Source organism: Sylvia atricapilla, chromosome 29 (genome assembly GCF_009819655.1).
Source record: "Sylvia atricapilla isolate bSylAtr1 chromosome 29, bSylAtr1.pri, whole genome shotgun sequence".
NCBI lineage: Eukaryota > Metazoa > Chordata > Aves > Passeriformes > Sylviidae > Sylvia > Sylvia atricapilla.
This window is the reverse complement of record NC_089168.1, coordinates 1,904,151-1,925,582: the sequence shown is the minus strand read 5'-3', so window position 1 is coordinate 1,925,582 and position 21,432 is coordinate 1,904,151. Positions and strand designations below refer to the sequence as shown.

Sequence of the window (21,432 nt, the reverse complement as noted above, 5' to 3'; positions counted from 1 at the left end):
TCCACGGGAATTGCAGAGCTGTGCTGCTGCCCCTGGGGCTCAGACGCCTCCCCGAGTCCTCACGGAGCCCTGGGAGAGCCGGGCTGTGACAGATGGACGGGGTGACCTGCTCCCAGCACAGCCAGCACGTCCAGCGGGAGCTGCGAGGGGATTACAGCTCCCGGGGCCGGGGGATGCCACGGCTCTGCCCGGGATTCATGGGCTTCATTAACGCCCTCATCCCAGCCCCTGGCCTTTTCCAGCTCCGGGAAACACCAGAGCGGGGTGACACTGTTCTCGTTGAGATGCAAAACATTCCTCTGCCATTTCCAGGAGGCAGAGGACACGGTCGGAGCCGAGGGACCGGGGGGAGGGTGTGTGTGGGTGTGTGTGTTGGCATTTCAGTGTTCCCTGCCCACTCCCACTCCCTATTATTCAGTCTCCATGGAGTCCTGAGGGCTTTTTTTGGATGCCCACTGTTGGATCTGCTCTGTTGTTACCTTTTTGCTCTTTGTAGCTGGAAGTTTTTAGGCCAGAAGGTGCGTTTATATTTGGGTTGTGCTCCTGGCAGGGTGAAATTCCACCTGGCGACTCCTGTTGTGCCTCAGGTGGATCCCAAACCACGGAGGCGTTGGAGTTGTCAGGGATTAACAGCTCTGTGAGTGTTAATTCTCCTTTCCCTGCTCGGGAGCAGAAATCAGCTCCCTCCTCCAGCCCTGTGTCCCTTGGGAGGAGTTTCTTGGGAAAGCAGCGAGGCTGGAGCTCGATGAGCTCCCAGGAAAGGGAGGCTCAGCTCAGCCTCAGCTCTGACCCAGGGCACACTCTGCACATCCCAGGCAGCGCTGAAATCTGCCCCAAAGCTTTTTTTCCTCCCCCTCCCTTTCCTTCAGCTCCAGGAGCATCCCGGGATGAGGCTGTCCCCACCTGCCTCCTCAGGGGGAGCATTTCCAGCAGCTCAGCAAGAGAGAAAGGCTCGGCGTGGGGGAGTTATATCATTTATATCATTCTTTATATCATCGTTGTTAAGAGTAGCAGGTATTGATGTACAATGCATCTGTCATCTTATTGTGCTTCCTATGAAAATGTGTGTACATAGTACAGATACCGGAGAGAATTCCACACTTTATACACTTGAAGGCATTCAGAGATCAGTAACAGAAAAAAAAAAAAAAAAATGGCACAAGAACAAGGCCTAAATGCTACTGGATGGGTATCTACACTGGCATGATGCATATAGATATATATATATATATGTACACATATATATATAGTCATATATATTATATATAAGAAATATAAAATGCCGATGACATAATAACAAAAAAGCGTTTTCTTCAAGAGGTGAGCCTCAAGGTCAAATCCCAGCCCCATCTTTAAAAGCTTACATGGGAAAGAGAAAGAAAGAAAATAAATAAATGAAACGCGATGAAACATTAGGAGAAATCCATAAGAAAATTTATGGATGTGGCCGACCCGTCGTCTTTGGGTGATTGCTGGATACAAAGGACTGACCCCCAGTTCCTAATTTTGGTCAGGAAGCAAATAATAAGAATAAAAATGACGAGAATAATAAAAAACCAAAACTGCAGTTTAGAAAAAAAAAAATTACTAAAAAGACTTATTGCAAAAGCTCTTAAAGATAAGTAGCACTTGGGCCCGGGGAGGGCTCTGGCCTGGGGGCTGGGAGACGGGCTGGGGGGCCAAATGGGGACCCCAGAGGGGAGTGATGAGCGCTGACAGGCCCAGGGGACAGTGACCCGGTGGCCACAGACCCCGGCCAGGGCAGGGCTGTGCCAGGGAGGGGGAACAGCCACAGACACCCCAAACCCCCTGGGGCAGCACTGTCGGGGCTCAGTGGGGCTGGAGTTGTGGCCCCAGAGCCCCCTGTGAACCCCGAGGGGGTTTGGGGCTCCGGTGCCTGCCCAGCCACGGTGGTGCCAAGGGGTTGTCCCCAGCTGGGGACTGTGGCCGAATGGGACAGGAGTTTCCTTCTGCCTTTCTCCCCAAGAAAGGGTTTGGGGACACAGGGTGCCCTGGGGACGGGAAGGACTGCAGGGCAGGGCTGGAACTGGCCAGGCTGCCCAAAGCCCAGGAGGGGTGGGCAGGGAGGGACAGTGCCCGGTGTCCTCAGAGATGAGGTGGCACCTCCCAGCTGAGCCCCCTCCGGTGTCCCTGGGGCTGATCCTGGGGCTGATCCCAGGACTGATCCCAGGGCTGATCCCAGGGCTGATCCCAGGGCTGATCCCAGGACTGATCCCGGGCCTGATCCTGGGGCAGGGGCCAAGGAAGACAGGTGGACAGGTGGAGGTGCTGCGTCTTTGTGCCAGGAGCACCCGGGCGAGGCCGAGCTGCTGTCCCGGGGGACAGAGGCTCTCTCTGGGGACCCCTGGGCTGCTGCCCTGTGCCGGGCACACCGGGGGCTCCCCCATGATCCCCCCACCACCAGCCACAGGGGTCCCGGCAAGCGCGGCCAAGGCATTGGAGTAGGATGAGCATGGAGACGATGGAGGACAGACGGACAGGGCTGTGGATGGAGACTGCGGCCGAACGGCTGCTTCTTCTTGGCTTCTGGGTTTTAGTTAAAAAGGCCGAGGGGAGCCAAGGGGGAGCCGGGGCAGGCTCGTGCCCTGGCTCACTGTGCGTGTCGCTCCCGCTCCGCGGGATGGCCGGGCTGGAGCATCCTGGAGTCTCTGAAGGAGCAGGGCAGGCGCAGAGCAGCTGCCACAGGGGCTGCGCCGGGGTCTGGCATTGACCCCACTGCCCGCCCCGAAATCCGAGGCCGTCGCTCTTGTCCGTGTCCCACCGTGCCGAGGAGCAAAGGCCCCTTAGATGTGTCTCTCTGCTGGCGCTAGCAGGGAGAAGGGCAGCTCTCGCAGGGCTTTGGTAGCTCAGGTTGTACATCCAGATGTCGGTTAGCAGGTGAAGTCCTCAAAGGTGCCCCGGGCCGGGTGGTGAGGTAGGATGTTGGCTGCGTACGTCATGCCTGCTGGGTGTCCCCGTATGCTTTCACAGGGATTCTGCAGGATAAACGGGATGTTGGGCCGCTGGTTTCATCCAGGGCTTTGCAGAGACCCAGTGCCATCCCCTCACAGCATCTCTCCCTGGGCAGTCTGCTCCTTTCCCAGGAGCTCCCCAGAACGGTGACTCCCCACCCCACAGCACCTCCTGGGCAGCCCCCAGGGTGCAGGAGGGGACAGGCAGGAGGGGACAAACAGGGGGAGATAAACAGGAGGGGACAAACAGGAGGGGATAAGCAGGAGGGGACAAATAAGAGGGGACAAGCAGGAGGGAACAGGCAGGAGGGGACAAACAGGAGACAGGCAGGAGGGGACAAACAGGAAAGGACAAGCAGGGGGAGATAAACAGGAGGGGACAAATAAGAGGGGACAAGCAGGAGGGAACAGGCAGGAGGGGACAAACAGGAGACAGGCAGGAGGGGACAAACAGGAAAGGACAAGCAGGGGGAGATAAACAGGAGGGGACAAATAAGAGGGGACAAGCAGGAGGGGACAGGCAGGAGAGGACAGTGCCGTGCCCCACACTCACGTGGCGCTTCACATCGTCCATGCTCAGCGCAACGCCCTTGTCTGTGTTGTTCCTCTTGTGGTTCTTGCGGCACTTGCCCCGCCGGCACAGCCGGTGCTTTATCACCTGCCAGAGCCACGTTTCAGCACCCTGGGGCTCATGGGTGGCTCTTCCCCATGTCCCACACGAGCACAGCTGTGGGGTGGACGGGACGCTCACCTCATAGGCGTAGTCAAACAGCTCCAGCACTGTGAGGATGCTGGCCCCAATGAACAGCCCCATCTGCCCTCCGATGTCACCTGCAGAGGAGAGGGAAGCCATCAGGGTGGCCTGAGTCCAGAGATGGGTGGCAGAGGAAGCAGAGAAAGGGGCAGAACTTGTCACTGCTGTGCCCGGTCATGGCAGTGGGGTTCCCTGCTCCACATCTGTGCTGTGGGCACATCACGGTGCCTTGGGAACGGGCCATGGTGACAGGGCCAGCACGAGACCACCTCACTGGGAGACTCAGGCTGGGGACTGTCACAGGGCTCCCCACAGCCACCAACACTCACCCAGCAACCCGGCCACCTCGTACGCCTTCTTCTGCTCGATCGTCTCGTAGTTCAGGGCTTCAAAGAAGATATCCAGCACCAGGATGTTCTCCCTGTGCAGGACCAAAGTGGCGTCAGGCTGAGGTTTGGGATGGAGGGACCCGACGTACTGCTCTGACCGCACTTACCCGATGTACTGCTCCGACTTGTTGTACTTCTTGGCCAGGTATTTGGCCGAGGCTTTGCTGGGGATCTTAACCATGGAGAGCTCCTTGCCGTAGCGGGTCATGTTGCAGGGCATCTCGCAGATGCAGTACTCGTTGTCCTTCTCCACCAGGAAATCTGTGCAGGGAGAGAGGGGGATGGCGAGATGGAGAAACCCAACACCTCGGCTCCGTCCCACGGGGCGGGGCAGCCTCACCTAAGGCCGGGTCCGCGCACTCCTTGTACTGCTCCGGGGTGCAGTAAGGGGCATCGCCTGCGGAGACACAGAGCAGGTTTTTCCAGGTGCGACGGCTCTGGAGGGCTGGGCCGGGGCCAGGCCGGGCGCAGGGCTCACCTGGCATGTGCACCATGCGGCAGTTGCAGTTCTCCACCAGGTAGCGGGTCTCGCAGTCGATCCGACAGGCCGTGATGCTGTAGGTGTCATAGAACTCCGAGTCGCCCGCCACGGCCTTGCAGTCGCCCCAGGGAGGCGGCAGGTAGATGAGCTGGAAGGGGAGAGAAGCCAGGGGTGAGGAGAGAACCCCCCACAGTGTGACAGGGGACAGACACTCTCATGGCATCCCCAGGATCTGCTCCTCCTCTCCATGCAGTGTGGGGACAGGGGCACAGCGAGGAGGAGGCGGCTCTGCTCCCTCAGCACAGGGTGGCAGGGGACATCCCAGACCCGCCCAGTTCCTACCCGCTGCTCCTGGCAGGACACAAAGGTCTGGAAGCCGGGAGCCACCCCGAAGCCCAGCTGGTCGATCAGTGGGGGCTCGTCCTGGCTGTGGATCTGCACCTTGATCCCGGCTTCGAACGAGGTCTCATCTGCAGCAGAGAGAAGTGGGGTGAGCGTAGCACCGTCCCAGCTCCTGAGAGGGACCACAACTTCTGCCTCCCACCCTTCCCCTGGGCCAAGTTTTCATCCGCATGTCCATCCATCTGTCCATCTGTTTGCTGCACCATGTCTTTGCCCCCTCTGCCCCGACCCCCCTGCTCCACACCCAGGAGCGTGGCAGGGAAAGGATTTGCCTCTATTTATAAACAAGTGATGGCTGCGTGTCTAAACGATGGGGAGTTGCCATGGCAAAGAGCAAAGACAAGGAGGAAAAGGGAACGAAAAGACCAGAAGTGATGAGAAATGGAAGGAGGGGAGAGAAGGGAGCTGCAGGGATGTGGATGTGTGGTCTGGGGAGCTGGGAAGGGGCTGGGAAGGTGAGGAGGAGTTGGGCAGCACCCCAGGAGCTGCTGTTGGGGCAGTGGGTTACCTGTTTCCCCCCACACTGGCAGGTACTCGTCCTGCTGGATGTCCAGCATGATCTCCAGGCCATTGCCAGTGCCCCCCTTCATGGTGATGAGCCGGGGCTTCCCGTCCTGCCCTGCATTAAAGGTGTAGCACTTCCCATAGCGGGTGAAGACCTGCAGGAGAGGACACAGGGCTGAGGCTGAGGCTTCTGTGTGTGGACTCACAGCATGAAACCAGGAGAGCCCCAAAACTCAGCCATCCCAGCCTGGGCATGGTCCAACCCGGGCTCCTGAGCCACGGGATCTCTCCGTGTTGGAAATGCCCTGGTGAAGGAGGAGGTGTTTCCACAGGGATGGACTCAGAAGAGACACAGCACAGCAGAAGAGACACACAGATTTACAGCACCTCAGCTCCAGAGAGCCCACGGCAGCTGTGGCTCCCCAGGGTGGTGGCACTCAGCCTGATGCCTGCACTGGCACCTCCTCCAAGCCCTCCTCCATCCCTGCAGAGGATGGATGGGGCTGGAAAGGATCCTGGACCCTCCCATCTCTTCTCAAGCTGGAACCAGCTCTTGCCTCCAGCAGTCGGCACGACCCCAACACTGTGGAGCTGCTGCCAGCCTGGGCAAGGGGCATGTGAGGGCAGTGCCCCACAAACCCTGATGCCACCAGGATGGAGCTGCCAGGCATCTCCTCTGCAAGCACAGCCCCAGGGATACGCTCCACGTCCCACCAGACGATCTCCACAGCCGGTGCCATCCCCAGCTCTGGCAGATGGGGCTGAAATATCAGCCTGTCCCCGAGCAAGCTCCAAGGGCAGCATCACCTGCCGTGCCTGATCCGACACCGATCAGCTCCGGAGCTGCTCCCCGTGCCGGGCCACCCTGGGGCTACTCACCGGCGCAAAATCCCCGGGGCCGCAGCGCTGGCCGCGGTAACTGCAGCTCAGCAGCATGTCCTCCAGCTGGTGGCAAGTGCGGTTAAAAAACCCGTACAAATTTAGGGGCTCGTCCTCCTCCCAGAAGCCAGGCTGGGCTGGGGTGAAGCCCAGCTCCATGCCAGGCTCGTAGTCGACCAGCGGGGCCAGGTAGAGCAAGTCCTCGTGGCTGAGCTGCGAGAGGCGCACACGGTTGATGTTGCAGAAGGTGACGGCGGGGAAGGTCATCTCGGGGCTGTCCTCCTCGCTGAGCAGCGTGACGTGGTGGTACTCCAGGTAGTAGGCGATGCGGTCGGCCACCTGGTAGAGGAAGACGGAGAGGGAGAGGAGGAAGGCCAGTGCCCACAGCGCCTGCCGGGCACCCAGGCTGCCTTCCACGAAGATGTGGCTCAGCCCGTGCAGGGTGCAGCTGCTGGCAAAGGCCACGAAGTCCGGGGTAGCCCCTGTGTCCTCCTCGTCCTCTTCATCCTCTTCCTGCCCATATAAGAACTCGTCTGCTCCATCTTCTCCCTTCTCAGTGGCTGCAGCATCTTCTGGTCCTTCCTCACTGGAGAAGGAGACGGTGCAGAATATCTGGAGAGGCATTGCCCAGCCTGGGGGTCCCAGTTGTGGTGTGGAGGTCCTGGCTCTGCTCTGGGGGTCCTGGCCCCTGCCCCAGCCGGGGGGTCTCAGTCAGTTCCTCAGTGGAGAGGGGCTGAGGAGAGCAGGGGAGGGGGAAGGGGCAAGTTCAGAGAGGAGAAACAGAGAAGGGAAAAGGAGTGAGGCAAGCTGGAGGGAGGGAGAGGAGCAGAGGGATGCTCGCAGAGGCCGGAGCGAGGAGGGTATATGAGGAGCAGAAGGAGGGGAGGAGGAGCGAGGGGCGGTTCCGCAGGCTCCCCGGGCCCCCCGGGACCGGCCAGCTCCGGCTGCCAGGACGGAGCAGAGACATCACCAGCCCCAGAAACACCGTGGGAGCTCCCAGTTCTGCCTGGGGACCCACGGGGCTGCCAGGCTGGGGGCACACAGTGTGTGCAGGTCCCCAGTGCAGGTCCCCACGCCGTGCCCTCCATCCTTGCGTGGTCTGGCCCTGGCAGCCCAAGAGGCTGCTCCAGCCAGGCCCAGCCTCTCCCTGCTGGGTCCCCGGCTGTCTCCAGAGCTGCCGTATGCCAGGCTCTCTGCCCTCATCCCCAGGGCAGCTGGAGCCAGAGGTTTTCCCAAAATGCCTGTGATACGGTTCAGCAGTGGTCCAGGTGAGGAGAAGGATGCTGTGGTGTCCTCAGGCTGCTGTGATGCTCCTCCTGCTCTGGTAGTGCCCATCCCTGCAGGCTCATCCCCCTGTGCCACAGGGCACTGGCATGTGCCCGTGAAGATCTGTCAAGTCCAACATTCCGAGTGGTGTGAGGTCCATCCTCATCTGAGCAGGGCTGCTCTTGGCAGGATTTGGGGGCTGTCCAGGCAACGAGTCCTTCTGCAGAGCCCAGCCAGTGCCGGGCACGTCACCTCGTGCTGCAGATCCCAGTGGGGCACTGGAGAGACATTGCCCAGCCTGGGGGTCCCAGTTGTGGTGTGGAGGTCCTGGCTCTGGTGGGGGGGTCCTGGCCCCTGCCCCAGCCTGGGGGTCTTCAGTCAGTTCCTCGGTGGAGAGGGGCTGAGCAGAGCAGGGGAGGAGGAAGGGGGAAGCCACCTCTCCCCTCAAGGAATGACATCCAGGCCTGAGGGTCCCAGGGAGCAGCTCTGGTGCAGGATGCTGGGATGGAGCCGGCGGCTGCCGGCAGCGCTGGCAGTCTCCTCTCTGCAGCAGCACAGCCCCTTCTCGTGGTTTGCTGTTTTCCTGTACTCAGCACTTCATAAGAGCATCCAGAGACCACAGAGCAATCTCCAGCCCCATCCCGGCACCGCCATCACCGGCCCGGGGGGAGAATCTAAATCTGGCAGCACTTGGATGTGCAGGGGCTGGATGGGAGGTTTGGGCTGGTGCCTGGGTACAAGAAGCTCGCCCCAACCCCTCAGTTCAGCTCCTGTCTCCTTCCCCGTGCACCCTGCGGGGTTCCTGAGCTCATCCCAGCGCACACAAACACCATTAATTGAGAGAACAAATCAGTCAGGAACTCAGTAAAACTCTGATCTGATACCAGCACAGTTATCTGAGATTGCTGGGCAGGTGATGCCGGTGGAACAGGCGCTGGGGAACTGCCAGGGGCAATGATCCATGAAGTGACAGAGGGATGTCCCATCCTGGGGCTCCCCAAGCTCAATATTCCCTTCAATAGGCCCCCTGTGTAAGAGGGACACCGGCAGATGTCACTTGGGGACCTGGGAGAAAGCGTGGATGACCTTGGGGACAAGTGCCAGAGCCACAGGATGAAATTTCATCAGGCCAAGATCAAGGTTACACCTTTTGGGAGCATCCCAGAGAATCTGAGATGAAAACTCATCCTAAAAAGGAGTCAGGAGCATCCCAGAGAACCTGAGATGAAAACTCCTCTTGAAAAAGAGAGTCAGAAAGGTGGATTGGGTGGCTGGGAGTCACTGGACATGTGAGTCAGGTCCCAGGTGCCCTGTGTTTGATGGGAATGAGCTGCAGGGCTGTAATGGCTTTAGGGCTGCTCCCGGGAGGGGGTTCGGATCAGTTGGGCTGGTTCAGCCCTGTGGGAGCAGGCTGGGAACACACTGGGCTGATCCCACACAGACTGGCACTGGAGGATGCTCTTGCCAGGGAGGAGCAGGTAGGAGCTGTCTGGGGCTGGGGTGGGATTCCTGGTGCTCCCAGCTCTGGCACTGAGTTCTTGTGCCACGGTTGTTAGAGGGGGAGAGGAGAAGGGAAATGCAATTAAGGAATTACTGGTTGAGGGGGTTGTTCAGCCCCGGCAGGGCTCGGACAGGTGAGCGATGCTGCCCGGGGCCATCAGCCAAGTCCCTGGAGGTGCGAGCCAGGGGCGGATCCGCTCCCAGGGCGCGGGGAGGTTTTAATGTGTCTTCTTGGGAGCAATTGCAGCAGAGAGAGAGAGAGAGAAAGAGAAATATGCTGTAATGAAAACATTCCATCATCGACTGGGGCCATTAACCTGCTTCGCTCGGCTTAAACAGCTCGCGGGGAGCGCCAGGGCCGGTTCCCAGCAGCCGCCTGGGGCCGGGCTCCGGTTACCGCCACCTGTCCCGGCTCCGACACCCGAGCCGGGGTGAAGGTGACCGGGGACAGCCGCAGCCCGGTGGCACCAGCGCCGAGGGGAGCGAGCGCGTCCTGACCCCCAGATCGGGGACAAAGTGCGGGCAGGGAGGTGCCGTCCTGGTTTGTGCAAGTTTTGGAGATGCTGGAGGAGTCCTTGGGCTCGTTCCAGCTCCTCCCTCGCCGGGAGTTATTTTTACCCTCTCTCAGGTAAAGCTTTGGCGGGGGCGAGGGACGGGGGATGCTATAATTAGCCGTGACATCAGCCCCCGTGGCGGGTGCCGGGATGATGCCGCCACACCCGACCCGCCGCTGGGACCGGGGATGCTCCGTGCCCTCCTCCCCGCCCCAGCGAGAGCTGCGGGATGCGAGAAAGAGTTTTTTTCTGGGTTTTATCCGCTTCCAGCACCGTGTTTGGCCACTGTCCCGGGGCTCTTCGGCCCCGCTCGCTGCTCTGCAGCTCCTCACGGGCCTGGGAAAGGAGGTTTCCCGGAGCGGGGGAGCACGGAGGCGGCGGGGGGAGAAGCGGGAGCGGGATTTGACGGCAGCAACAGCACATTTCACAGCCTGTCACGCTTTAATGGCAGAGGAGATCAAAGCCGGGATGGAGTTATTCATAGAGATAAACCAATCCCCGAGGAGGCGAGGAGAAAACAACATTGCAAGCTCTGTTATCCCAGGTCTCCGAGCCTCGGGGAGGCTGTCGCCGAAAGAGCCTCGGGAGCTGGACCCGCTCGGTTTTGTGACGGCCACTTGCTCGTCCCTGCCAAAGGCTGGCTGAGCTCCCCACGTCATCCCTGGGGGTGCCCGGAGGCCGGAGCTGCCCGCTGGGAAGGGACGAGCAGCACCCGGGGCTGAGAATTTGGGGCAGATGGAGACCCCCCAGCTGGGGTCTGCTCCCACCAAGCCCCCGGGTGTGCGAATTTGTAAGGGAGAAAAATGAGTTTTTCCACGTGGCTTGGCCCAGGGATGTGCTTTGCAGCTCCCAGAGCTGCCAAGATGGTGATGGAGGCACCGGCAGCGCTGTCACCGCCGCTCCGGGCGGGATGAGCCGCTCTGGGACGGCTCCAGGGCTGCAGATCCCTCCCTGACCCTGGCGAGAGACAGAGCAGAGGCAGCCAAGCAAGGTGGGATTGCCCGGGCGGGCGGGATCTGTGCCGGGACTAATCCTGCACCCCTTATCAGATGCTGCCACCTTGCCTCGGCTCGTTCCGCCAGCCAAGCCGGGCGCAGCTTGTGTTATCCGGCCCTTTATCCCCCAGATTAGACGCTTCACAGTGGATTAGCATGTCACATTCTAATGCAGAAAAATTGATGATTAAAAAGGAGTTTTTCCTCTGTATTATTCCCCACCTCCGCCTTCTCTCCACCCCGTCCCTGCAGGCCCCACCAGCCGCGGGCGCCGGTGATGCCAGAGTCGCATCCCTGGATCAAAAAAGGGATGGGAAACAGGAATCCAAAGGTGCCTTTTTCATCCCGGCTGCTTCTGGTGGCGGGGTCCGGTACTCCGGGTCCCTGTGCCATTCCAGCCCCGCGTTCCCGGCTGCGGACTCAGCACCTGCAGCACAGGACTTTAATAAAAAGCACATTATGGTGAGTAATGTGCTAAGTGGACTTCATTATAGAGCCAGGGCCTCCCTGGATCCCGTTGTTCCATATGATTTCCTATCAGATGAGCCTTATCTCCTCTCCCAAGGTTTCCATTTAAACTCTATTAATCTTTCAAAGCTTTTCTGGGTAAGTTCTTCCCAGCCAGCGCTGCCGAGTGCCGGTGCTGCTGCCCCAGGCTCTGAGGCCACCTGCAGCCACGCTGGCCCGGGGTCTCGGGGGGCTCAGCTGGGACCCCCCCGCAGCTCCATGGGCAGTGAGTGCAGCGTGTCCCTGGAGCTTTGGCTGTGATCCGCCGTGACGGTTCCGCAGCCGCCGCCTCATCCTCCTCTCCAGGATCTGTTGACGCTCCTATAATTGAAGCAGTTTGTATTGCTGGGAATTTCCCGGTGCTTTACCCGCTGGCAATGTCCCTTTGCGCCGTGCAGAGGTCACCAGGACACCGCCAGGACGAGGAGGATGCTGCCGAGGTGTCACTAATTCCCGTGCATCCAGGGTTATTCCTTCTCCCAACGCCTTCCCCGTGTTTCCTGGCGATCAGGAATTACCCGTAAACAGGTTGCGATTTTTTCTGACATCCTTCACAATCGCTCAGACGGTTCATGAAGGCAGATTCGAGCCAGCGGTTTTATTGGAGAGGGGGAAAAAAAAAATAAAAATCCCGCGGTGTTCCAGTCTGGTTTCCTCGCTGTGCTCGCTCGCTCCGGCTCCTCACGTATCACGCTTTTCAAATCTAATCTGATCCAAGCAGAGCAGTCACACAGCCCTGGCATGTGGTGGCTCTGGAAGGGTCTCCCTGTGCCTGGCGGCAGAGCAGGGGTTTAAAATCCCTGATAAATCACAGAGTGGGTGGGAACACCCTGCCCCAGCTCTGTCCTTGGGCTGAGAGCCTGGATGCGAACACATCAAACCCTCCATACAGGAAAAAAAAAAACAAAAACAAACAAAAAAAAACAAAACAAAACAAAACAAAAAAAAAAAAACAACAAAAAAACAAAAAAACAAAAAACCCTTTAAAAATAAATAATTGGTTATAATATCCAAGTGTTGGGGTTGTATAAATAAATAAGAGCTGGTGAGGAGCTCCTTGAGCCCTGGCTGGAGCAGGAATTGCAGCGCTGCCTCGGGAGCCCCGGCCAAGCTCCACAGGCAATAAAACACAGGTGGCTCCAAACAGCCAGAGAAATTAAACTGAGGCAAAAAAAAGAGGCCACGAGACAGTTAATTTCCTGGTCTCCCTGTGGAGATCTGTGGCTCCAGAGGTTTAGGGGATCTGTCCCCTCCAGCCTGGCTTCTCCCCACTTGATAGCAGGGAGAGAGGGAAAATGGCACCAGGAGATTCCTGGGCAGGAGCCCTCAAAAACCTTGCTATTGCCCAGCCTGAGGCTGGGAAAAACACCAAAAGGAGGCTGAGGGGAACAATTTTGAACCCCTCCCATGCTGGTGTTGTCCAGGGTTGTGCTTCCAGCCAGTGGATCTCTTGGGACACACGTGCCCAGTCCTCAGCCATGAAATCCTCACCTCCATTGCGGTTGGATGCCACTCGAAAGGCTCCTCGTCTCTTCCAGCAGCCACAGATGCCATTACAGCTTATTAATAATCATCAATAATTCATTTCTTAATGAGTCTTTATGTGCAAAGGCATTGCAAGAGGAACAGGATTGGCCAGAGTGCAGCTGAGGCGCTGTGAGCTCTTGGCGTGACACCTCTGGGTGTGTGACGCCTCCAGCTGTGTGGGACCCCTCTGGGTGTGCAAAGTGCTTCGGGGGTGTGCACATGACACCTCTGGGTGTGCAAAGTGCTTTGGGGTGTGACATCTCCACATGTGCGAGGCACTTTTTGTGTGTGTGACACCCTCTGGGTGTGTGCAGAGCTTTGGGGCTGTGTGACCCCTCTGGGTGTGCAGTGGGACCTGCTGAGGGCTGGGCAGAGCCCCTGAGCAGAGCCAGGGACTAAATGACACCGGCTGAGCCTGACACTGATCCTGCCAGTCCTTCTCCTCTAATCCCACCGTTTTGCAGAGCTCTGAGGTTCGGGTGCCCCATTCACAGCTCTAAACCAAGTGGCTGCGAGGTGCAGGCCTCTCAGGACCTGTGCTCTCATCCCTCTTGTTCCTGGTCCTCTTCTGCCCCATCTTGGCCAAGATCAGTCGTGGTTGGGCTCAGCGGTGCTGGTCTCACACACTCACAGGCAGAGTAGCAGAGCAGAGTGAAGAGCAGCTTCCCACAAGAGTTTCCATCCACGTTCGTGCCAACGTGGGGTCAGCAAAGCCACAGGCAGCCGAGGGCTCCCCAGTCCTCCTCCCTGACCAGGTCTGGGAGCGTTTGGGTGAAGCCGGGACAAGGAGGCAGCTGAGGAGCAACGCCTGAGTGTCTCTGCTCCGTGCCCGAGGGCGAAACAGCTCACGGCTGCTTTCTGGATGATTTGCTTTGAGCGAAACACAGTGATACGGGGAAAATCTCCGAGCTGCCGAGCAGACAACAGAGTCGGGGCACTCCCAACCCGGGAGAGCAGAGTCACCACCAGCAAACGGCTGCGGTCCCGTGCGCGGCGCCTCCTCTGCTCCGTCACCTCCGATTAGCTCACATCGTGTCCCGCTGGGTTCGCTTCATCCGTCTGGAAAACGAGGCAACCTCGGGGGTCAAACTCCTGCTGCTGTTCGGCCGCAGAGAGAGGCTGATGTGGGGGATAAACCCGGGTGGAGTTTGCTGATAATCCAGGTGAGGATGCTCAGCCGGGCCCCTTGGGACCAGCCGGGGATGCCCGAGGTGAATCGGTGCTCAGAAACGACGGACACACGCCAGCAGTTTTCCAACGCTTTATAAGTTATTTAGGAGCCTGTGTGCCGCTTTAAAAAGTGATTTGCATAAATCACTCGAATGTCTTACAGAATTTGTAAATGCACCGGCTCCGTTGGGGACCCTGGCGGGATCTGCTGGAGCTTGGAATGCTGCTGGGAATGCTGCTGAGAACCAGCCCCAAACCACGATGGGACAATCTGGGACCAGTGGCCGTGCCTGGTGGCCCACACGCCGTCCCCAAGTTGTTTTTTCCAGAGCCAGATGGACCCATGCGGTTTGTTTATTAACTGTCAAAAGCTCCAGGAAATGTCTGGGTATCAGTAATTCCCGCGCCCGCTCTCTCCAGCTGTGTTGGAGATGCTGCTCACTCCGGCTCCGTGATTATCCACTAACGCTGCGCCGCGGGAGAGCTCCGCTCGCCACGGGGCTCCGGCCTTGTGACTGCTGTGGGGGCCGTGTGGGGCCAGGCCTGGGTTTGGGGTCCCCTGGAAGGGGCTGGGGTCTGGATCCTGCAGGGCTGAGAGCCAGGGAGAGCAGGGGACCAGCACCACCAGCAGCCAGGGAGAGCAGGGGACCAGCAGCAAAGCATTTGGGGTCCCCTGGAGGAGCTGGGGTCTGGATCCTGCAGGGCTGAGAGCCAGGGAGAGCAGGGGACCAGCAGCCAGGGAGGCCAGGGGACCAGCAGCACGGCATTTGGGGTCCCCTGGAGAAGCTGGAGTCTGGATCCTGCAGGGCTGGGGGCCAGGGAGAGCAGGGGACCAGTAGCACGGCGTTTGGGGTCCCCTGGAGGAGCTGGGGTTTCAATCCTGCAGGGCTGAGAGCCAGGGAGAGCAGGGGACCAGCAGCACCCCCCAGTTGAGCACCCCTGAGTTTGTCCTACTGTGCTCATCCCTCTGAGATCCCCCGGGTGCTGCAGGACACCCCACCAACAGGGCAGGTTTGAACCGCACAAAGGAGGTTTTTCAGGGGGAGAAGCTGCTGTGTTCCTGGGTGACAGGAGCAGAGCTCCGACACCCCTCAGCTGCAGCAAGGTGGGCTGAGCAGGGAGCCCAGGGGTGCTGAGAGGTTTTGGGGGTGCAGAGGGGCACGCATTGGGGGTCAGCAGAGTCTGAGGGGCACAGCAGGATCTGGTGGTGTCTAGTGGGGTTCACCGAGGTGCAGTGTGGTCAGAAGGAGGGTGAGGAGGCTCAGCAGTGAGGAACAGGATCTGTTCTCCATCACAGGAGCCCCCACACTGCTCTGGAGATGGGAGGAGAGGAGGAGTGTGGTTGGGGTTTGCTGGGGCTGCCGCAGACCCTTCCCGCTGCCTCCCTGGCTCTCCCTCTCTGTGCACTCCGTGTTTCCAGGGCACAGGATGCAGAATCCGATGCAAAAGGCAGCGGCATGATCTCCACGTCAAACTCAATTCTCCCTAGTGCCAGCTCAGCCCTGGAGCCTCATGGAAACAGTCCAGAGGTCTTAATCCTCTCCAGCTCATCGAGGCTGTCCCATGCACGCTGCCCGGGGCTCCAGGCACAGCCACCGTGCCCCGGAGCAGGACAGTGACACGGAGCTTGGCACGGGGCTGTCCCTGGGATGAGTTCACAGGGTGTCAGAGGGAAAAGCTGCAAACGCAGCATCGTGTCACCCCAGGCACAGCCTCTCCTGTCCCTCCCCTGGCTGCACCGACCACCCAAAAGCGGCTTCCCAAGAAAAAGGCACCTTCCCGAGGTTTCACACCGCCACAATTCCCACACTGGGGATGTGGAGAGGAAACTCATCCTCTGCGTTTCTCCTTTTTACCCTGGGATTTGGAGCCCGGGGACTCGTGGGCCTCTCCCCTGCTGGGTGAGATGCGGATCCCTGTGGATGTGCGAGGCTCCCGGGGAACCTCACGGTGAGGGGAGGAAGCGTGAGCAGGGAGCCGGGGAAGGGAAGGAGGGGGAGCCGCACGCTCCCGCAGCGCAGGGAGGACTCCAGCTCATAAATAATGAAGTAGGAAGAGTGAAACATTGATCCGTGCTGCTAATGAGGGTGTCAGGGAGCGTGGCCCCGAAACAGGGCAGCGGCGAGGGCGAGCCCCCTCCTGCAAAGGAAAACTCTGCCTGTGCCAGCCCTGTGTGAGGCTCTGGGCACAGCCCTGGGCGTGGGGACATCTGAGCCCGTGTCCCTCAGGGTCATGTCCTGAGGGGGGTCAAGACCTGCCCCTCAGCTTTGTGTTTGCCTCTCCAGGCTTTAGGGTCATGCCAGGGGTTCGGGGAGGAGATCAGGAGATCTTTGTCCCTGTCCTGGGCTGCTGCAGGGAGGGAGCTTTGGTGGACACCGAACACCTCCCTGGTGCTGGAGGGGCTGTGAAAAGCCAGGGCAGAGCTGGGGTGAGCCAGTGGTCCCCTCTGGTCTTTTTAAAGGGTTCAGTCTCCAGTATGGGATGTGTCTGAGCCTGGTCAGCCCCACTGGAGTGTCCCTGTGCCCTGCACACTCTGAGGAACACCAGCCAGGCGGGGCATGGAGAGGGATGAGCAATGCCAGCACCCCCGATGTGGCTGGTGATGACACAGGATGAAAGAGGAAGTGGGAAAAGCCCAAATCATCCCAGGATGGGCTTCTCCAGAGCATCCAGCACCAGCCCCTTGTGGTGAGGGACCCTGCGCTGACTGCAGGTGATGCTGTGAGCTGACCTGGGGGGGTGACACCAGCCCACAGCTCCCCCGGGCTGCTCCTGGTGGGTGCTTTGGGGGGCACACGGAGGGGTCTCTGCTCCGGTGCCGATGTTCCCCCACCCCGACAGCGCACGGTGAGGGGACCCGGGCGGGAGGCGGCTCCTCCTCTTTTCAGGTCACTCCAGGTATTTCAGCTCCGGCAGCCCCTCATTTGCATTCGCCGCGGCTGCCCCGAGCCCTCCCTTCTGCCAGGGACAGATAAGGCGGCACCGCGGCGTGTCGAGCCCTGGCGCTGCCGCCGCTCCTCTGCCATCAGCGGGCGGCCAGCATCGCCCCCCGGCCACCCCCGGGACCCCCGGCCACCTTTGCCAGCCCCACTGATCTCCAGCCTGTCCCCATTGACCTCAGTGTCCCCATCAACCCCCTGGCTGTCCCCATCTGCCCCAGGCTATGGGGTCTGGGCAGCCCCCAAACTCCCCCTGGCAAGACCTCCCTGGATCAGTGAGAGAACAGCGGATGCAAACTCGTCCCTGGACACTGGAGGAGCTTCCCAAAGCGCAGAGGGGACCCAGCCCCTTGTGGGAAGGTGGGGCAGCACGGGGTGCGTGCCCAGGTGCTGGTCCTCAGCACCCCCAACCTGGCCAGGGACCACCGGGCCCAGAGCAGCACCGAGCCTGGCTCAGCCCGTGGAGGGAGCAGGAATTTACTGGTGAGACAAGCCCCTTCAAACATCTGAGAGCGCCAGGACCCCATCCCAGCCCCACCACACACACCCCTCCCTGTGCCGGGCTGCAAGGGGACCCCAGAGAGCAACAGAGATGTAGCAGAGAGCCTCTAATCAAATCCATTAAATCATCCCAACCTGCTTGCAAGGAATAATCCAGGCAGGAATAACAAACCAGCTGCGAGTCTGTTTGGCTTTTGCCGGTTGAAGGGGAGGCAGAACATAAAGGATTTGGAACCCAGGAGATGAAGGGAGAGGGGAGCTGGGATGAAGGTCCCTGAGGATGGTTTAGTGCAGAAAATGTGACCGTGCCCTGGAAGAGCTGGAGTCAGAACTGGGCACAGGCTGGAGCTGGCCCTGCTGGAGGGGATCCAGCCCCCTCCGTGCCTCCATTTAACAAATAAAACGCCTCATGGCTGACAACAGACACCTGCTCGTGGAAAGAGCCCATCACGGGAATTTAATGCCGATGATTCAAACCACCCAAACTGCGCTGGGACCTCTGCAAACACCCAGCCGTGCTCAGCGTGGGACACAAGGGGGACATCCCTGGGCTGGTGACAATGACAAGGACCCCGAAGAGCCTGGGGGGACAGAGGCTCCACGCCGGAGCTGCTCGTGAACTGCCACGGCGGCTGCCGAATTGATTCGGCTGCACCCGAATAGCCAGCACTGTTTCATTCCCAGCTGGATGGGGCCAGGCCGCCGCAGGGATAAAGGCTTTATTGTGTGCTGGATCCACCAGCACGAGAACAACCTCCACGGCAGGGCACAGCACGGAGCCACTGGGACCCATGTTCCCAAGGGATTCGGCCATCCGTGCTCTCCCTGCTTTTCCACTGGAGCCTCCTCACCATGGCAGCTTCCAGCCCGGCACAACCCTGCTTTGCAGAGCCCAAATGATCCCGGGGAGCTGTGCCCACGTGGGAGCAGCCCACGGAGCTGAACGGAGCAGCACGTGCTCCTGGGGATAACCTGGACCTCCAAAACCCAACAGCACCCCCTTAGTGACGGCGCCGCCGCTCCTTTCCGAGCTGGAAGGAGGCAGGAGCAGCTACAGGTGGACAAACACCCTCCTTGCACAGGGGAAATGTGGCACTGGGCAGGGCCCTCGGGTCACTCACCACTTTGAAGTCTTCGGGGGTGCACTGCTCCCCACGGAAGAAGCAGGACAGCAGCATCTCCCGGATGTCGTGGCCAGCCCGGTCATAAAACTCCAGCATGTTGAAAGGTTTGGGTTTGAAGTTTCGGAAGTTGGCCTTGTCCTGCAGGATTTCCAGCTGCTTCTCATCAGCTGTCTGGATGTCTGGGATCTCGTATCTTGGGGGGAAAGAGCAGGGAGGGGCTCAGGCCTGGCTCTGGTGGCTGCTCCCACTGGCAAAGGCCACTTGGGGTTCCCAGGAGCTACCCCTGCACGGGCTCAGCACAGCCCCACCTTGCACTTGGCGTTTCCAGAGCACCCAACAGCACAAAGTGGCCCAGAGACGCACAAGAGATAGCAGAAGGATGGATGAGAAGCTGGGCAGTGGTCACGTTCCAAACCCATCCCACTTGCCCCACTGCTGGTCCAGCAGCACCAGTCCTGGTTGAGGCCACCCAGTCACCTGCCCTGTGCCTTTGGTGGCATCCTGGTGAGGTGGGACATGGGCTGAACGTGCCGGGCCTCAGCTCTGCTGCCATGCCTGAAAACCCCTCCCTGGGGCAGGAGAGGGGACAGCAGTGAAGCCCCTTGGCATTGGCATGGGCAGGGAGTGCTCTGGGCTCTTGACAGCAGCTTGGCAGCACCGAGGAGCCACCGCAGCCACAGGTGAGGGGCTTCCACAGCCCAAGGAATGTCACCATCCTGAGGTGTCGGCCACACTCCGTGGCTTCACCTGCTGGCACCCAGGACATGGCACCAGAGCCAGGTGTGCTGCATCAGCCCCACAAGAACCCAGGGGAGTGGCCCTGGCCTTGTTGCATGTGCTGCACACTGAGGGTGGGAGCTGCGTGCACTGGAGCCATCTGGGGCAGCCCAGTGTGGGAGCCACACACCCAGCAGCATCAGCAGGACCTGGCCGCTCTTGGCTGCATCCAGACTAACTGAGATGTCACCTGGGGCCACCTCAAGTCACCGGCACCCACCTGTTATTGAGCAAGGCCAGGAGCTCGCCGGCGTGGTACAGGTCATTCTTGGTCACTCGGCTGAAGCGGAACTCGTTGAGGTTGCAGAAGGTGACGGCGGGGAAGGTGAGCCTGGTGGCCGCCACCTCGTCCAGCTTGGTGACGTGGGGGTACAGGAAGTAGTACTGGATTCTGTTGGTGCAGACCAGGGCCAGCAGGGCCAGCGAGCCCAGGAAGCAAAGCGCCCACACCACGCGCTTCAGCGACAGCCGCTCGTACGAGAAGATGTGCGAGAGCCCGTGCAGGGTGGAGCTGCTGGCGAAGGCCTGGATGCTCACCGGTTGCCCGCTGTCCACCTCCTCCTCGTCCACTTTCAGGTCCATCATGGTCAGTGCCAGCTGCCCAGTGGGGTGGCCACTCTGCCAAGAAGGGAGCCCGTGGGTGCCTCGTGGGTGCTGTGGGTAGCCCAAGCCCACGGCAGCCCCGGGTGGGCAGTGCCCACGAGGGGCAGATGCTTTGCTGTGCCCTGCTCTTGCCCCCAAGCCTACAGATATATATATATATATACACACAGAGAGACATGCATATAGATATAGATATAGATATAGATATAGATATAGATATAGATATAGATATAGATATAGATATAGATATAGATATAGATATAGACTTAAATCCATTTATTTGGATGCAGCCTCTTGCATTTCCTCCCCTCCCACCTCCTCCCTGCCCTCCCCATCCCACGGCAGGATGGGGTGCTGTGCTCACCCCCCCACACACCCCAACCCCACCTTATCTCCCCCTCCCACCTGCCCCAGCTCCCCCTCCACCTCCCACAAATGGCACTGTCGCATCGACAACCAGAGGAAGGAATCAGGGATGCAAACCTGAGATCAGGGCCGGCGGCCGTGGCTGGAGCTGGGTTCGTGCTGCTGCCGCTGCGCCGTGGGAGCCGGGGCTGGGATGAGCCTCTGTGGCCGCCGGCTTGGGAGCACCGGGAGCGGGAGATGTGCAGGCACCGAGGGTGCTGAGGCACCGAGCCCGGCAGCGGCGGGTGAACCGGAAAAGAAGAGGGGGGAGAATAAAAATAGCCTCGTTGGTACCTTGGTGCAAGCGTGGGAGCGGGGATGCGCCGGGGCCTCAGCGCCGCGCGGGGGGACCGCAGGCGACCATCGCTGGAGAGGAGGCAGCTGCCGTGTGCGAGGAGATAAGAGGAGGAGAAGGAAGGCGAGCAGGAGGCTGCTTCCCTGCCAAACACATGGATACCTCCCCCTGTGGCTATCTGGGAGCTGGTGATTTCTTCAGATGCATAATCCGCATGAAGTCATTGTCTGAGCGCTGGTGGGGCCGGAGGCCGCGGAGCGGTGAGGGGTGCCGCAGGCCGGTGGGCAGCGAGGAGGAGGAGGAGAAGGAGGAGGAGGAGGAGGAGGAGGAGGGAGAGGCGCAGGAGCGGCGCTCCAGCGATTGCAGGCGCTGGCAGGGGCTGTTGGTGCTGCTGCCTGGTGCATGTGGGTAATGTGTGTGTGCGTGTGCGTGTGCCGCTCCCATCCCCCAGCGCCTTCCAGGGATGCTCCTCGTTCCGCCGGAGCCCCCCGGAGCCCCCCACATCTCTGACCCGTCTCTCCCTTGCCTCGGCCTCCCCCCGCCCTTCAGGCTTCACCCCCGGTGGCCCCAGCGCCGCGACATCCTGGGGTTGGTCCTTTTGGGGACCACCGGTGGCGTCCCAGCCCTTTTCTGGCCACGGGGCACACGCATCCTCGAGTGTCCACCCCGTGCCGCCCTGCTCTGCTGCCCGTGGCTGGTCCTTGTCACGCTTTGTCACCATGTCACAATGACAGGGACTGACCCTGCTGGAGGCACTGGGCCCTTGCCTTGCTCAGGACACGTCGCCCCTTTCCCAGCATCGTCCTTTGGCTGTTGTCCCTGGGTTGCTCCCGGGGTGCTGGGCGCTCTGTTCCTCCTCGGGGAGGGGGTTACACAGCACTGCCCAGC

At 60.1% G+C, this 21,432-nt stretch overlaps 1 protein-coding gene and 1 pseudogene across 1 annotated transcript; both read right to left on the bottom strand.

Moving 5' to 3' along the window:
• Positions 1-2,216: 2,216 nt before the first annotated feature.
• On the bottom strand, positions 2,217-20,842 carry ASIC1 (acid sensing ion channel subunit 1). Its single transcript, XM_066337432.1, has 12 exons — positions 20,328-20,842; positions 19,462-19,859; positions 18,462-18,657; positions 5,507-5,657; positions 4,939-5,066; positions 4,594-4,744; positions 4,456-4,512; positions 4,223-4,376; positions 4,056-4,147; positions 3,724-3,803; positions 3,526-3,630; positions 2,217-2,996 (listed from the first exon to the last, which is right to left on the bottom strand). Exons 2-12 carry the CDS (start codon positions 19,824-19,826, stop codon positions 2,892-2,894), a joined length of 1,584 nt encoding a protein of 527 aa, XP_066193529.1. The 5' UTR covers positions 19,827-19,859; positions 20,328-20,842; the 3' UTR covers positions 2,217-2,891.
• On the bottom strand, positions 6,334-7,031 carry LOC136372685 (acid-sensing ion channel 4-A pseudogene; annotated as a pseudogene).
• Positions 20,843-21,432: the final 590 nt, after the last annotated feature.